We start from the raw sequence: 18,954 nt of genomic DNA on the forward strand, positions 1-18,954 counted from the left end.
ATGGGCAACCAATAAGTTTCCAACTCTTTATCTTCTAGAATGTGCTCAATAAATAAGAAGTAGTTTCTGATTGGTAGGGGCAAAATCCCATCTTAGCAGAACTCCCATCTTAATAAATAAACCCCTAGCAGGCCAGGTGTTCGTGATATCCAGGCTTGAGTACACGTGACTTAATTAGTACCTCAGTTATTTTAACCATCTGTGCTGAAGCCTTGATATCACGAAAACCTGCACTGTTCATCTGCCTTGAGGAACCCAGCTGGGAATGTCTGCTTTAAGTGGTCGTGTCATTTTTGGGCAAATATTGTCGGACACGTCCAGTAGGTTTTTCCAGGGCAAACACAGATTTCTTTTATAGTCCAAAATTGCCAAACAGCACAATATAAAGGCACAGTTTGTAATTTTATAGTTTAACATCAATCATTGTTAAATCTGAAATGTTCAATATAATGAATATGTGTTTTTAAGCAAACCCCTATTAATACACTGTATGAAATGTTAAGCAGAATGGCTTTGTACAAACGACTCTGCATGACTAGTCTGCAAATGAAAAGAAGAATAGTATATACCTGGCACTGCATTAAAGCAGCTTGTAGTGAGCAGCGCCAGTCCTCTAATGTGCTGCCCACATGGTCCCATCGTAAGTTCATTTGGCCCAGACGTTCTTGAAGTTCTTTGCTCTCGGAGGTATCTGCCTGAGTGAACTCTGCGCTACACAGGTTAATGGACAGAACAATAGCTTTCCGACTATCTACTGCCTTCTGGATTTCCTGAAAAAATGCAAGAAGTGGGAAAAAAAGATAGTTATTGTTTGCAGACAACATTGGTTCATTTATGTACCTCTCTAAAAAAAAACATTGTTTTCCAAATCGTCTATAAGTATACTGTCATTACAACAGGCTTTTTCTAACGGGGATTAGCAGGATATTACCATTAGTTATCCAATAAATCTCAGCTTCAATCTACCAATGCTTTGCAGCCGAGTGCATGCGTCATCTGAGACTGGCAGGATGTCATGAGGTCCAGATTAAGAAGCACCTAGGCCTGGGACAAAAAATGGGTACTTGTGTACAAGCACGGCGCCCACGATATAAGGTCGCACGACATATAATCACATTGCATCGCATGTCATCGCATGGCATACACCCGATGCACTGCGATGCGATTTTAAATTGTATAAGCCCCCTATACGATGTTTAATTGTATATGCACCCTAATGGGGGCTTACAATGTTAAATGCACCCCCACTATGAACGCCAACCTGAAGCGTGGCGAGCCCATCGCGTCCTACGACCTTTTCATACCCCCACTATCCACGTCGGCATGGAGTTGACTTTATATAGTGTGGCGAGCGCAGCGAGCCACCGAGCCCGAAGCGTGGCGAGCGGACGCGTATTACTTTACATGTATTCCGCGTCCCCTCGCGGGGCTCGCCACGCTTCAGGCTCGCCACACTATATAAAATCAACTTCATGCCAAAGTGGATAGTGGGGGTATGAAAAGGTCGTAGGGCGCGTACCGCTGCGCTTACCACGCTTCGGGTTGGCGTTGATAGTTTAATTAACTTATAGGGGCCACTTTTAACATTGGAAAACCCTTTAGGATGCTTATACAGTTTTAAATCGCATACCATTGAATGGCATACGATAGAATGGTATACAATAGAGTGGCATATGATAGAATGGTATACAATGCCATACAATTCAATTTAAAATGGTATAACATCGGCTGCCATCGCGTAACATCACATCGCATACCATCGCATGCCTTATGGTCTGCGATGCGATGGGCGCCGTGCTAGAACACAAGTACCAAAAAATGTTTCATGGGCCTATACTGAGAAGAGGGGAGCTGTGACTAGTGATGTGTGGGTATGGTCAGTGCTGTGTGGGTGTGGTCTGTGCTATTTGGGTGTGTATCCACTATGAAACCGACTGTCTCACAAATGGGCCAGATGTACTACGCTGGGAAAGTGATAAAATGGAGAGTGACAAACCTTCAGCCAATCAGCTCCAGACTGCCATGTCACTGGCTGTGTTTGAAAAACCACAGGTAGGAGCTGATTGGTTGGTGGTTTAGCACTCTCCATTTTATTAATTTTCAAGGCTTAGTACATCTCCCCCAAAATACGTAAAAATAGAAAAGTGATTAACCAGATTGTAACTGTCATGTTTCAAACACAGCCTGAAACATGGCAGTTAGGAGCAGATGGCTGTTGTATATCACTCACCACTTTATCACTTTTCAAGCTTAGTACATCTGGCTCCCTATGTCTGCAACCACTAAACTGCTCCCATTCATCCAATGTGAGAAGCCCATTTATTTGAGTGCATAATAAATACAAATAAATTATAATCATTATAATCATTGGGTCTAGAACCAATTAATAAATAAATAGGTTTAGCTTTGTTGAAATTCAAGAGCATAACATTTAAATCTTTTGCCGCAAACCTTTTAAAAAATATTTTTTCAAGATGGTTCATCTTCAATCCCAATAATAAGTATAAATTTATCCACTGTAGTCAACAACATAATACAGCTAGTTCTCTAAGAAAGTTACCTTCAGTTTCTTGATTCGTTGTTCAATAGTTTGTATATCGGTACTAGCATCAAGGTGGCGCAGCTGCTCAAGCTCCTCCTCCGTGTCTCCTAGCCAATCCCAAACATTATTGAGATCTGATATAAATTGCTGCCACTGCTGGAGCTTTTGCTTCATTCTGAGTTCCTTATTAAGGGCTTGTGCATGGATTAATTCCCACCGCTCAATAACACCTGGAAAAACAAAAAACATTAATACACGAAAATGTTATTACTATTTTCATCACTGTAGAAAATGGCTTCATTTAATAACATATGCATACAGCATACCTCCCAACTGTCACGATTACAGCGGGACAGTCCCGATTTTCGGGTCCTGTCCCGCTGTCCCACCCGCGGCAGGCATTGTCCCGCTGCGGGGGTGGCAGTTGGGAGACCCCCCAATCTAATAGAATAGACGCTGTGCGCATGCGCACAGCGTCTATTCTCATATGAAAATGAGGTTGCGGCTAATTAGCATAAGCATTAGCATCATTTGCATATGCCCCGCCCCCTTTTCGGTCCCTATTTCTGAAGCACAGAAGTTGGGAGGTATGATACAGTGCAAACAAGAACACTCAGCCGCCAAACCAGCTTTATTTACTTAAATCAATGTCCTCTTTTTAACATAATGGCTCTATCAGGGAATACATTGGGGTGATTCTGGTTGGTTTGCAAAAACAAACTCCTTTTTAATGGACAAAACTATGTGCACTGCAGGTGGGGTAGATGTAACATGTACAGAGAGAGTTCGATTGGGTGAGTTATATTATTTCTGCCAGGGTAAATATTGGCTACTTTATTTATATACTTCAATTTAGATTTCAATTTGAGCACCCAAATCCAACTTTCTCTGCACATGTTATATCTGCGCACCTGCAGTGCACTTGGTTTTGTCCATTAAAGATGGAGTTTGTTTTTGCAAACCAACCAGAATTTCCCCCTTTGTAAGTAAATCAAGAAATATGGGTGCCAGATATAAAATACAGCTTCTCAGAGCAAATCTGAAAGCCAGAAATTAGGTTACCATGGCTTCTGCACCAATTACATAAATTACCGTACGTCACTGCGGCTGCGAATAAAATAAAATAACTCTGTCCGTAAAGTAAGGACAAAATCCGTAGTGTAAAGTATGATACTGTACTCCAATAATGTTTTAAGTAGTCATCTAGCAATAGCAAAGGTAGGCATGGCTTCTGTACCAATTACATAAATGACCGTACGTAGCTGCTTCTGCGAATAAATACAAAAACACTCTGTCCGTAAAGTAAGGACAAAATCCGTAGTGAATCGTGGCTGGTTAGCAAAAATCCGTAGCGTAAAGTCTTAACGTGGAGCATTAGTCACCCAGTGGTTAAACTATGTATTGCATGGCGTGGTACATAACGCAGGACATAACGCGATCTGCAACTCGCGAGTCAGAGCCCTCAAAAGCGCGTTGTAAACAACGATGTACCTGGCCATAACTGTAAATCTCCACAAAACCCTTTACCAAGCGGCTAACACCACCCATACAGGCATCTCCTATTTAATGAGATACCCTTCATTACTTCTAGCTGAAAACTACGATGTGTGGCAGTTTTAAGAGCATAATTTAAGCCACTACAATAATTGCATGCCACACGGCAGCTAAGTGTCATCAGTGGGTGAAGTTAATGGGAGAAAGGGAAGCCCATATGCTAAAACCAGCCAACCTCTTCCTTTATTCAAGTATCAGTTGGAATTAAATGTATTATTACCCAATTGGTACAGACACATTGGCAATTTAGCACCTCCAATAAATTGTATCCAATCTCCTCTGTAACAAAACAAGAAACTTTATGTAATAATAGGTTTCTAAGTTATGCAGACAAATCCCAGGCTACATAGCCTTTATTAAAGGGAATACGTCTGTGAAAACTATATACACATCACAGTGAAACACATTCACAACTGATTTAAAACATTGTGATAACCACTCATTGTTTTCAGTGTGCCACCGGCTCGCCACCTTGTTTTAAAACACCATTGTCTTTGTCATTATCTCACTTGATGTTAAATGTTTTTTCTTTTATATTTCAAAGCCTATTTTATCTTTATCTAATAAAAGTTACATTTTAACAAAAATTCAGGTGCACAACACCAAGGGACATACTTTCTTCTCTTTCTTCTTGTGTCAAATATCATATGTCCAAAGGTTGCACACCTTCATAAAATACAGACAAGTATCTTTGTCTAATTCCAACAGAAGGTCCATTCTATCTTTATAACCATCACATAATATTTTGGGTCCTGTGCGATTGGCGAACAAACCCCCCCTCTTTTTCGATATAGGGTATTATTCTGGTTCACTCCTTCTGGCAAATTCCTTCTCAAATGGACAAAACCAAAAAAATGTGCACTGCAGGTGGGGTAGATGTTACTTGTGCAGAGAGTTAGATTTGATTGGGGTTTTACTTCAAAGTGAGATCTATATTGCAGTGTAAAAATAAAGCAGTCAGTATTTTCCCTGCACAGAAACAAAATAACTCACCCAAATCTAATTCTCTATGCACATTTTACATCTGCCCCCTTCAGTACACATGGTTTTGTCCATCTAAGAAGGAATTTGCCAGAAGGAGTGAACCAGAATAGCCCCCATACTGCAGATGCACATTTCATACCCAACTGAAAGCAGGCCCCCACACACATGCTCAGAGAAGTGAGAGGGCGCACCATCATTTTACATATTCTGCACCTGATGGAATTTCCAGGGTAGTACATATGATGCTTTGAAATGTTTATATACACTGTATGTTACTCACCAGCAGACTGCGTCTCTGTACTATTCAAATTAATGAAACCAGACAGCTTTTCTTCTTCCTCTTTCAGTTTCTCACTCACTCGCCTCACGGTGTCTATGCTCCCCCGACACTCTCCAAGAAGCTTCATCTGGAGTAGACCGCATATGAATGAATCAATACAAATATTACTATACTGTACACATGTATATAGTTCCCTACTGTCCAGCAATGTCCAGAAGACTTCAAAATACTTCCACTAGGTATTACCTGCCCACATCTTAGTGAGCACCAAGGGTCTGATTCAGAATTAGAAGCAAGCCTTAAAAAGAAGCAATCTGCTACTGGGACAAACCAATCCGTAATGCAAGGGGTGAACACACACTCATGCTTTTTCATGCAGGGAAAACACGGAGTGCTATTGCAGGAAGTGAAATATTTATGTAAGTTAGGATTTGCCTCTTCCCAATTATAAATATTTCTGCACATTTGGAATCTGCCCCATCTTCAGTGCTTCATGGTTTTGCTAAAATGCAATTGCTCATTTATTGGTTAGCTTTTAAGTCTGACTAAGGCCATCAATTAGCAATTCATTGCATTAAAAAGAAGCAGTTAAGTAGCTCCACCACACATTTTTACCCAGGCACCTAATGATGTGAATAGAAATGAGCACCTACTCTCTCTGCATCTGAGGGAAACCAGACAAATGTATGAGAGGAATGGAGAGAGGGATCACGGTCACTTAGAACATATCAGTACAAACAAGGGCTGTGCATACATGTAATAACTGTTTAATCTGTCCAGACTTTGAAGCACAATTTGTAACCAATTCCTACAGCTACAGCACAGAAGGACCTCCTTACTCATCATGTTATGCTATCTGACATTCATCCTAACATACCTGACAATAAACTGACGTCATTCTCATATGTGCGCTGCTACACATGTGTTGTACACAACCTAGTGGCAATAGCTGTGCTACTTATTCCAGTCATTACAATGAAATATGTAGTGTGCCCTCCTCTAAATATTTCCATGAAGTCCGAGGCCTACTCATAAACACCAATGGCTACAGTAACAGAACACAGTAGCATAAAACACTAGTTCCATATGTACAGATGTGATACTGTGTATATTTCTTAAGGTAACTTCAATCTGTACAACATATAGGATTACTGACAAGTGCTTATATTAGGGTGGACAATACATAGTCCTCTAGCTGTTGTTGAACTACACATTCCAGCATACCTGCCACATCTTTAGCATTCCTACAGCAGCTGGAGGGCTGCTTATTGCTCACCTTTGGTTTTTAAATGCAACACAGGATAGTAATGCGTAGGAATAGATGTACAGTATAAAGCTAACTCACTGTACTGCTTGCTGCTCTACACATAGCTATTATCTAATTGTTCTGTAGCTCTAATTAGCTGAAACAGATATCTAGTCTACAGTATGTTCATGTAAAGCAATCTTACATACAGATATCACCTGCATACCCATACTTCCAGGAGAAACATAATTAAATAAATAAATAAACTGCTAGGCAGCCAATAGCGGCATTCAGAGGGCCAGATTCTATAAGCTTCAAAAGTGATAAATTGGAGAGTGATAAACAGCCAGCCAATCAGCTCCTGCCTGACATTTTTCAAACCCAGTCTGTGACATGGCAGGTAGGAGCTGATTGGCTGGCTGTTTATCACTCTCCATTTTATCACTTTTGAAGCTTAGAGAATCTAGCCCAGAGTGAGAAGTTCTGAATGTAAACATTCAGCGCTTCTCACTGTAAGTGATGGTTTGGGGGTTCGGTCTATTTTCTTGCCAAGTACGATGGACTACTTCTGAAACCGCTAGGCCGCAAGCCGGCCAATAGCGGCATTCGGGAGGAGGGGCCGCAGGATGTAAACAAACATCCTGCATCTCCTTCTGGCAGTTCTCTATGGTTCGGGTTTTTGCGGTAATTTTTTTTGCCAAGTACGGTGGACTACTTCAGGAGTGAAGAGGACAGATCTACGCCAGAGGAGCCCCGTGAGTATAATTTCCTTCCACAGGTCCCCCTATGGATTTCTTCGGACACCGGACCCCAGGACCGATGGACGGGGACCTACCTAAGGGCTCAAGATAGGTAAGTATCAGTATGTATGGGCTATGTATGTATTAAAGTTTTAATTTTCTAGTGTCAGTGTGCTTTTATTTAACTATTGGTTTTGCTGTGGAACTAAGAGTCCCAGGGCCGTATAAATTCCAGGCTTGCTGGGTCTCATAGTTCCATAGCAAAACCCAATGTTTTTTCTATTTTTTTACACTTGGATCAGCCCGGTACCCACAGCCCAGGGGTACCGGGTACAGCACCAGGCTTCAGCCTGGGCAGGTAAGTTCTGAAGGGTGGGGACCCTTCCCAGGCTGACTGGTCGGTAGGGTTAATGTTTTGGCCATGAGACCATATATAAAGAGTGTCCCCCAGCTGTGACATTACCCTGCTGGCTGTTTGGGCCTGGGGCTGGTTTTTAAAATACGGGGGACCCCTATTCATTTTGTCCTCTGTATTTTGAGAACCAGCTGGTTTTAAAAAATAAGCGGAGCCCAACACAAATAGTTTCCCGATTTTATAAAACCAGGCCCGGCTTTGAGCCTAGTGCTGGTTACGGCCGAGATGGGGGGGGGGGGGGGAACAACACCCCACGCTGTTTTATTTATTTATTTATTTTTTACACACTGCAGCCTGCACGAATCTGACTGATCCATGCAGACTGCCTACACGAATTTGTATTAGTGGCCGTATATACAGACGCTAATACTGTACGAATGAATATCACATCGGGGATTACAGTCGTATTTGACTGCTTTGTAAATTCCCCTCCGGAATATGAATTTGCATATGGCTAAAACAGCACACAAAGATGCTCGGCGCAAGCAAGTCACACGGAGCTCACATGTTATGTGTAACATGACATGCAGCGCTGGAGGAAAGATGTATGTGGACACATCTGTAAAATAATAATTGTCAGTGTGTTGTGCTTAAAGCATTTTATCAGAGAGGTTAAATGTGTATAAGATGCTAATAATAATACTGATTTTCCAGTAGGATTTTTATTTGTCTTGGTTAGCTTGGAAGACATTACTTATAAGATACAGTTCTGACACTACAGAAGAATTGGTTTAAAATAAACAGGATGATTCCACCAAAATCATTACTTACATATCCCATGTAACTGGAGTCTAATTCAGGACCAGTGGGTGTCCTACTGCGAATAACATTCTCAGTCTGCTGTAGATGAAAGCGGCTGGTATCCAATGCCTTGTCCAGCTGACGAATCTGTGTTTCTAACAAACCGGACTCTCCTGAGATACAGTGAAAACATTTCCATAAATCATAATTCCTGAGTTATCAATCTTTGTATGCTAAAGGAGTGTGCTGTTAGTGTAGCTTGCATGCAGACTATGGGCCAGATGTACTGAGCCTTGAAAAGTGAAGACTAATAAGCCACCAACCAACCAGCTTCTAACTGTTATTTTTCAAACCCAGCCTGTAACATGACAGTTAGGATCTGATTGGCTGGTACTTTATCACTCTCCAGTTTATCACTTTTCAAGGCTTAGTACAAACCGCCCTATATCATTAATAACTATTGCATATTACAACGAAGATGGGAAAGTAAATACTGTATGTCATCAATGTACTGGAACACATGTAGGTACAACCAAAATCTAGAATACTGGGGACAAATATTCTGTGCTTAAAATTAAGTGGTACTTGTTTCCTAGCACGGCCACAAATCTTGGCCATCGGGGGTAATTTGAGTGGCCTGCGACGCGACCGACGCGATGCCCCCGATTTTTCCATTGAAATGCATTGAAAACAGTGAAAAATCGGGTCGGTCGCGTCGTGTGCACTTAAAAATGCTTAAATGGTCCAGACGCGATGCCCCCGATTTCCCCATAGGGAACAATGTTAAATGCCTCAATTTACCCACGATGACCACGATTTCCCATAGGAAACAATGTTAAATGGATCAATTTACCCAAATCAGCATAGGAACAATAGTAAATGGGCCAAAAACACCCCTGAACATTGAAATGTCCCCCCAAAAGTAGTTGACGCCACTCCGCCATCAACGTGAACCCGAAGCGTGGCGAGCGTAGCGAGCCCGCGAGGGGCGGCGGTACGCGTCCTCCGACCTTTTCATGCCCTACTATCCACTAGGGCGTGGAGTGAGAATAGAATAGTGTGGCGAGCGCAGCGAGCCACCGAGCCCGAAGCGCGGCGAGCGCAGCGAGCCCAGCGAGGGGACGCGGATACCTTCACAGGTAAACGCGTCCCTTCGCGGGCTTCCCAGGTGTCCGCGTCGCCATGGACACCTGGGAAGCCCGCGAGGGGACGCGTATAACTGTGAAGGTATCCGCTGCGCTCGCCACGCTTCGGGCTCGGTGGCTCGCCACACTATTCTATTCTCACTCCACGCCCTAGTGGATAGTAGGGCATGAAAAGGTCGGAGGACGCGTACCGCCGCCCCTCGCGGGCTCGCTGCGCTCGCCACGCTTCGGGTTCACGTTGATGGCGGGGTGGCGTCAACTACTTTTGGGGGGACATTTCAATGTTCAGGGGTGTTTTTGGCCCATTTACTATTGTTCCTATGATAATTTGGCTAAATTGAGCTATTTCACATTGTTTCCTATGGGAAATCGTGGTCATCGCGGGTAAATTGAGGCATTTAACATTGTTCTCTATGGGGAAATCGCGGGCATCGCGTCTGGCCCATCGCACCCGATTTTTTAGCGCCGCGATGCCCGCGATGGCCCCGATTTTGCCCCCGATGACCGCGATTATGATCGTTGTGGCCGTGCTAGGAAACAAGTACCAATTAAGTATTAAGGGGGTCTGATGACAAATCTAAGATAGCCATTTCCAATAATGATTTTAAAGATAGCTATTCACTGTTTATCGTGATATTATCTATGAGCTTTGGAGAGAAATGGACAAATTTGTTAAATGCCATCTACTGTATAGTATGTGGCAAGCCTGATATTTGGTACAAGGTATGACGCACTAAGCTTCAAAAGTGATAAAATGGAGAGTGATAAACAGCCAGCCAATCAGCCCCTACCTGACATGTCACAGACTGTGTTTGAAAAATGTCAGGCAGGGGCTGATTGGTTCATTGTTTATCACTCACCATTGTATCACTTTTGAAGCTTTACACATCTGGCCCATGGTGATTACTTGCTCATGCAGACTGTTGCAATACAATTACCGCATATTAATACCAGCAGAGGAATACAATGGAGTAGGGGCTCCTCACTTTGATTCAGTCTAATACTATTTTACATAGATTCTGTTCTAATAATTTTACTTGTTGTTGATTCATTCTCCCATTTATTTTACTGATCACAACAACATCATTTCAAATATATGCACTGTATGCCGAAAATATTTACCAATTTAATCTGTTTGTCTTGTGTCAATGAATCAAGTGAACTTTGATTAACAAATTTGTTCCTAAAAATTCATGTTGCATGTCTAGTTATCAGAGATTCTCAGAACTGCGATGACTCAGAGATGACTCATTAGTTATAAGTGACTGTGCATAGAACCACAGAATGAAGCAGATTTGGAGAGATTACCCAGGAGAAGCGCACATCTATCTGCTACTGGCGTATTATTTGCACATTGTTGTTAAATGTAATGTGTACAGTATATGTTAATGATTAGTTCCTGAATCAACATGCAAAATGTGACATATAGGTGACATCAGCGCAAGGTTAGATAAAGTGATCTTGTCTGAAGCTGTGATATGGAGCAAGGATTTCTACTTTATAGAACTTGGCATTTAGCATACCAGTGCTATTTTTCAGAACATTTTCAGTAAGTTTAACATAGGCTTCAGGGCTTTCGGGAATTTCTATATCTGTAAAGACAAAGGACAGGCTGAGAAGGTGGAATCGGTGACGGTCTCTTGAAGCCAGTATAGAACTGCAGCAGCATTCTCTGGCAGGTCATCCAGCAATTATACCACCGTGCAGCCATAGGGAATATCTGTCTCTGGCACTGTGGGGCAGATGTATTAAGCCTGGTGAAGAGATAAACTGGAGATAAAGTGGAAGGAGATAACGCACCAGCCAATCAACTCCCAACTGTCATATTTCAAACACAGCTGATTGGCTGGTGCTTTATCTCCTTCCACGTTAACTCCAGTTTATCTCTTTGCCAAGCTTAATACATCTGCCCCTGTATTACTTAGTACACCTATAATGTGGTACAGCTTAGCACCATTATCTAACATTTGTAACTACATTTATTGTAAAGCTATTCATGATTTTCCAATGCATTTAATAAGAAAAATAAGGGTCAGGAAATGTATATAAAATAAAACAGTCTAAATGAACACTGCAATTGCTACTCTGGAATATGTTTCACTATATTACTTTTGCTATAATTTAGTATTTGAATTTATGGAATAATTTATACTTTCTTTAAATAAAGATTCTACCTATTATCTCCTACAAGGTTCTAGCTAAATATTAATAATAAAGTAGAATCTTGCTATGGGCAACATCTCTCCCTACTAAAATCTCTCTCTAGTAAATTGTCCCCTAATATAGCATTTGAGACTAAAGGCCCATACATACTGGGTGATTTTGAGCTCAAACTTGGTGTTTTGAGCGTCTTTCAGCTCAAAGCCGCCCAGTGTGTATGGCCCGTGGTGATGCGCGCTCCCACACCATCGCCGGGAAAGCCACTCAACTGCTGGTATTACCAGCAGATGAGCGGCTTTGTGGATGTCTTTGCATAGCGCTGCACTATGCAAAGCTGTCTGACCCCCGCTGACAGCGCCAGGCAGGGGGAAAGCTGCTCAGTGTGTATGGACAGTGTATGGACCTTAAGAAAAGTGTTTTATATATCTCACGGTTCGCTACTCCCAATTAAAGAATGATCCCTGCTCCGGTGCCATCACTCGTAAAGGAAATATCGGAGTAGTGGTGTGGCACTCAGAAATAATATGCTATTGAACCTATTTATGAGTGCCACACCACCCCACCAATATATATATATATATATATATATACACATATACAAAAACACTTTATCTTTTGATCACCTGCTAACCTCTGAAGCCTAGGACACTACCATATTCCAATATTTTCCAAACATTTTAAACAAAGGTATCATGTAAATTATGTTTTTTAGCAAATAAGTGTAAAAAATTAGCTTTCTGGAGCTATTTCTGCGCTGATATTTTCTTTTACTAAGGTCACTGAAAAAATAATATTACCGGACAAACCAACTGCTCCTTGAAGAAAGTAATTTGTGTCACATTCGTCCTCTTCATCTGAGTGTAGTGCTTGAGAAACTGCTGTCTCTAAGTCCCGACTTAGGTCATAGTCATGATCCCATTCCAGAGGGATAGAGTCCACGCTTGCTGGAGTGTCTCGACCTGATCTTTCACTCCTCATGGGAACAATTAGTGACAATGAGTGATTTGATGAGGGTAGAGGTGAATGAAGACCACCAGAACTCTTGGTGTGCCACTGTAGATCAGACAGATCTGTAGTTTCATCTCCATCCACTTCTCGGTCAGAGAAGTCATGCTCATCATCGGTCAGCTGGAAATAATCAGCAGTATGTAAGGAAATGGTCATCGAAAAGTTAGGTATTTAAAAATTACCATTTTTGTTTCAATTTAATTACTTTTATTTAATGTTGGCATGCGTGAAGTTACTGATAGTAACTGGTAACCCGTTTTAGTAATTTGTCCATCATTATGGACATTAACAAGTTTAGTTTATGCATTCAAAAAATTACAACCGTCCTTCAAATGTTCTTTAAAAAAGGCATGCTATGTGTTTATCTCTGTTTTGGAAATAATCATTTCTAAATTGACCAGAATGCATTTATAAACCTGTATAATGTTTGACATGGTTGGTAAAAACATCTACAGCAGTGGTTCCAGAACTGTGTACTGTGGCACACTGGGGTACTTGAGACATCTGCAGGAGTGCCTTACATTGGTGGTCCAGGATCAAATAAAATTATTTATGGTCAGTGTAATAGACAAAACCAGTGCTGGTGGCTGCCAGTCATAACATATGTGGACAAACTGAAGTGAATCTTGCCCCTCACCACATCATTGAACATAAGGAGGAAATCTATACACAATTTACTTAATTTAATTTTTTTTTTTCAAAATTTCTCAATAAGAAACTTTTGGCTAAGAGGTGCTGTGAAAAGAAAAAGTTTGGGGAACCGGTGACCTACAGTATACATACAATGAAAGTCCTACTGTAATTTTTCATTAAAAACAAACAAACAGATTTTGGGAATATCTCTGGGACAGTTTATACTAGGGGTGTTCAACCTTTAAGACAGTGTGGCAACTAAGCTATACTGCGGTATTTAGCACAGCCCCCATAGACACCACAGCTCCCCCATAACTTCAACACATCCCTTCATAGAAAGACAGCATAGCCCCCATAGACATCACAGCCCTCTCTAAAGCACAGCCCTTCATAGATAAACAGCACAGACCCCATAGACATCAAACTCCCCCATAACATCAGCAAAGCCCTTCATAGATAGACAGCAAAGGCCCCATAACACCAGAGCCCCCATAAAGCACAGCCCTTTATAGATAGATAGCACAGCCCCCCTCAGATTATTGGCACAGTCCCCCACAGACAGCACAGCCCCCTTATAGATATCCAGCACAGCCCCTCATACTCAGCACATAACCCTCCACCCCCCAAAAGATAGTCAGCACAGCCCCCATATAGAACCTGCCAGCACACAGTCCTGTCCAGGCTCCCAGTGGTGGCTGCAACTGTCAGGGTCCTGCCACAGCAGCAGTGAAAGGGTGGAGGCAGGCCGAGTGACACAGCGTTAGGAAGCACAGACCATGCATGGTCGTAACTCCTCCCCAGCCACTTCACTTCCTTCATCTGCATCCCGCATATAATCTAGATGAAGGAGGCTGCACCTGGGGACTACAGTATGCTGATTTCACAGCTTTTTTTTTTACTTTAAGTATAAAAAAAATAAATAGATATAGATTTGATCTGTGGTAGGAGGGCCAGTGTGCGCGCCGTAGGCATGTGCCAAAATACCCCCATTTTCGCCGCTGTGGGGGCATGCTCAGCAGCTCCGCGAGCTGCTGGCTATGCCCCCAGCCCCTCTGGCTACAGGAATAGACACTGTGCGTCTATTCACAGATAATAGGGGGGGCTCCGAACTGCCCACTGCCGTGGGACACTGCCGACCCTGGGAGGGATACGGGAACTTCCCAAAAAAACAGGATGTTCCCGCGATAAGCTGAACAGTTGGGAGGTATGGAATTGTTCAGCAATCATAGGCCTTAGCCATTACAATGTAGAAGATAAGTGAAAATACACATACCGGAAGTCGGATGAGCTTTTTATGATATCGTTCAACGCGACCAAAGACCTCTAGGCAATATCTCCGGAGTTCATCCAGCTCTTCCTCAATAACAGCCGCATCAAGGGGCTCACTTTTTTCTATGAGTTGTTCACCTTGGGCAATAATCTGATCAATCTTATTGCTGTTTAAGGCAATCTCTTGCTGAAAGGCCTAAGGGAACAACAGCACATTAAGTGTATGACCATATAGGAAAACTTTTTTGACAAACCATTCACTTTCTAGTGAAGTGAGCAGGATGGAAAGATACAGTAATAGCAGGAACGGCAACAATGTATGAAAAGGGTGTCTCTAAATGATGCGAAATCATGTAATTTTATACCTGCCCCTTCTTTGTGCAATATGCCACAGTGTGGGTGGGGCATAATGGTATGAAGCTCTCCCCTGAAGTGGCCAATAGTGTCCCCTCTCTGAGCTTCTCCCGAAGAGGAGACACAAAACGTAGGGAAGTATGACATACAGAGGCTAAATCAAATACTTCATGTCTTTACCGTAACGGTAAGACTCCTGATTTAATGACCAAAGCAGTTCAATTATTACTTAATTTTCCAGCATGGTAAAAACCCATGGGTAACATGATTGACCTATAACTTCTGTGATAAGAGCCAGAATCTATTAGTTACACCAAGCGTTAAGTACAAGAGGGTAGCAAACCTTAATTCAGGGCTGACATTATAAATGTATGTCATTTGAGAAAATGTATGTACTTGTTAGAACACAATCCATGGAAATACTGCCCAAGTCCTAGTTGGTATCTGGATGATAGATAGACAGTGTCTAGGTTAATAGGTTCATATGGTCAACATGCATTCGGTCGACAGCTACAAAAGGCCGACAATCCTTTCAGTCGACAGGTGCAAAAGGTTGACATGATGATGGTCAGCACACAAATGGTTGACACGTGTTTGGGAGGGGGGGTATTTACATGTTTTCCCAACATTTGCTTGATTTATCCACGTAGACAATGATTGGGAAGAGTATTGGCGAGCACAGTGGTAGCGCAGTGAGCCACCTTGCCCAAAATGTGGCACGCAAAGCGAACCCATGAGGGTACACTTTTCTACTGATGGTGGTTACATATTACCAAATATTACAGGTTTGATAAAAAAAATGATTAAAAAAACCATGTGTCGACCATAGTCATGTTGACACGTTGACCCTGTGGACCTTAACCTTTGTCTGCCTTTTATCTGTTGACCTTTTGTACCTGTCTACCTAATGCATGACATCGACCTAAACACTGTAGATCTTCTACACAACACCTGTCACAGGGGGTTATTCAGACCTGATTGCTGCAGCGCAATTTAGCAGGGCCCTGTGATCACCCTGCAATTATATAGCCGCTGCCCAGTCAAAGTGAAATCCAACCCTGTGCAAAAGCCTGCAAATTGCTTAGCAGGGCTAATAAAATTTAGCTGGATCAGGGATTTACTGCAAATCCATTCGCAACCCGCAAACCATCGAATGATTTTTCCACTGTTTACAGTCTGTGTGCAGCCCAGGACTTACTTGGCGGCTGTGATAAAAGCAGTCGGATCAGGCCCAGAGCTGACGTAACACGACTTCCCCTCAAACCCCTGGGCATGCCTGTGTTTTCCCTGACATTCCCAGAAAACGTACCGGTTACCACCCCCAAACGCCGTCTTTCCGTCCATTGAATGCTTTATCACAGGACGGCCTCACGCATGCGCACTACGATCCGTATGCACGCGCAGTCTATCGATAATTGCCCTGCCTGCGAGTTTGCAGCCATGCGATCAGGTCTGAATCACCCCTATAGTTTCCATCTGGCCGGCTTTATCAGGAATACAGTACTGTGTATTTTCCTGGTAATTATTTGCTTACCTTGAGCTGTTTAATTTTTGCTTGCACATCACATTCAGAGAAATGCTCAATGTTTGTCAGCTGAAGGTCCATCTCTGTGAGCCACACTAAGATGCTGTCACGTGCAGTCTCAAATTCTTCCCGCTGGCCAATAAAGTGCTTTACGGAGGGATGAGAAGAAACATGGATTTATAAAAGGCTATATACATACAAAGGATTAGCATGCCTGACTATAATGGTCACTGAATAATAAAGAATTAAAAGGGTTTTTTTTACCTACAGATAACTTATTGACTTATCATGCAGCTTTTTGTTCATTGCGGACATCAGTGGGTGTGGATCACAGTAACTATTGTATGTCCTGTGTGTATGTTAATGTACTGTGCCTGGGTTATAAGGGACATTAAAGGAATTGCCTCTATTGGGGTCCCAAAATAATGGCACACTAGCAACAAAAAAAACATTGAGCACCACTTCCCTGGGAGAATTACACTGCAATCCCTATACTGGAATCATATACTGTATGTATTATATAATTGAATACACCTCTGTCTGATTATATATATCTGTCTTGAATATATTTACTAACATTTGCAAATGGCCATGGTTCATGTATAAGAACTGTATATAAAAGTCACTTGACGGTGGAAAAACTTTTAATATAAAAAATGGTATAAATGTTATAGCCATGATATGTTGGAATGTGCTCTGTTATGGTTCTAACTTGAAACTTGCGCAGAGACATTTCCATTAGTCACTGACTCTAGTGTTTGCTCAGTGATGGAGTGTCTGCCAGGTCCATCTTAACAGCATTGTAAGCCCTGGGCAAAGCACTGAGGCCTATACATGCCTTGCCCCTCCTGTGACCCTCTCTACATGCATCCATGGCTGTCAGCTTTCTGATTGGTAGATAGAATAGCTCCAGCCATCCACCACCTCCTGCTTGAAGGCCCTAGAATTGTGGGGTCCTGGGCAGCTGCCCAGTGTACAGGTACCTGTTTCTTAACATGACCCTGGTGTTTGCTCAATGATGAAAAAAGTTAGATAATACTAACCTTCAATCTCCTGAGAATGGATGTGACTCTCTTCTGCAGGTTGTCCCACCGCTGATTTCCTTCATGGACCATCTGCTTTAGCTTACATGCCGAGTCAGTGCGGTTTTCCCGAGCCAGGCGCCGATACTGCTTATTTATAAGCTCCAGCTGAGTTAGACTCTCATGAACTTGTCTTTGGAAAGCCTAAAAACATATATGTTTGTACACTTACAATGATTGTTGGCGGGACATTCATGTGACATAATGTAGTTCCCCCTCCCACTCCAGGGGTATACTAAGCCTTGCATTGCTGGAGTAAGAATGCAAGGAATGGGGAACACATTACACATTGTTTCTAAAACGATGATCAAATAATTGGAGTAAACGTCAATTGTCTTCAGTGCATGTCCCCATTTCCTCATGTCTGCAATGTAAGCTCAAGTTATGGAGAAAATTGTGGGAATTTTTACATTTTTATGCAAAAAATAAATGACTTAAAATGACTGACAATATTAATTTCATTTTTAGTAAGTTTCAGTTCTTCTGATGCTGATCAGGCCGTGTGTGGCATTACATACACATATTATTACAAGTATATGGATCAAAGGGTCAACAGCACTAAGGTCGGCATGCATTGGATCAACCACTGAAGGTCAACATGAGCCAAGGTCAACACATGGGAAGGTCGAAATGGGCTTAGGTTGACAGGTCATTAGGTCGACACAAACATTAGGTCATCATGGGCTAGGTCGACAGTCAAAAGTTCGACATGGGGTATTTCATGCTTCGGGCACAGTGCCTTGCAAGCTTGGCACACTATTCTATTCTCCCGCCATGCCCTAGTAGATGCTAGGGCATGAAATTCTGCCTGTCGTCACATGTCGGCTCAAAAAAAGTGAAAAACCACATGTCAACCTTTTTACTATCAACATGGCCCATGTCGACATTCCCATGTCAACCGTGGCTCATGTTGACCTTAGTGCTGTCAACCTAACGACCATATACCTATTATGGTTACACAATCTTCTCAGAAAATGTCTTCACACTGACTGGCTCAATTAGATATCTGCTATCCACATGCAGGGTCCAGGGTGACTCACCCATAGGATGTATGTAGTAATGTATCATCACTAATAGACAGCAAATGCAGAATAGAACGTAACTTGTTTTCATGCTATCAGCTGTTACTGCAGTACAGGGAAGTATGGAGAAGGACAGGTGCTCAGACAGAGCAGCCGGGACAGTGTCAGACAGCTGTGATATCAACACTATTACACTTCCATCTGACTCACATAACAGCGACTGATGGACATTTCCAATGTACTCTCATATTGTT

General features: G+C 42.3%; 1 protein-coding gene across 1 annotated transcript in view; it reads right to left on the reverse strand.

Moving 5' to 3' along the window:
* SYNE1 (spectrin repeat containing nuclear envelope protein 1) overlaps positions 1-18,954 on the reverse strand; it is a 503,588-nt gene that overhangs the window by 19,333 nt on the left and 465,301 nt on the right. Inside the window, 9 exon segments of the mRNA XM_083176202.1 lie at positions 570-770; positions 2,561-2,772; positions 5,361-5,487; positions 8,533-8,675; positions 11,171-11,239; positions 12,605-12,935; positions 14,722-14,913; positions 16,606-16,743; positions 17,640-17,822. Coding sequence (XP_083032328.1) covers positions 570-770; positions 2,561-2,772; positions 5,361-5,487; positions 8,533-8,675; positions 11,171-11,239; positions 12,605-12,935; positions 14,722-14,913; positions 16,606-16,743; positions 17,640-17,822 — 1,596 coding nt within the window.

This window comes from Crinia signifera, chromosome 3 (genome assembly GCF_055691185.1).
Source record: "Crinia signifera chromosome 3, ASM5569118v1, whole genome shotgun sequence".
In the NCBI taxonomy this organism is placed as follows: domain Eukaryota; kingdom Metazoa; phylum Chordata; class Amphibia; order Anura; family Myobatrachidae; genus Crinia; species Crinia signifera.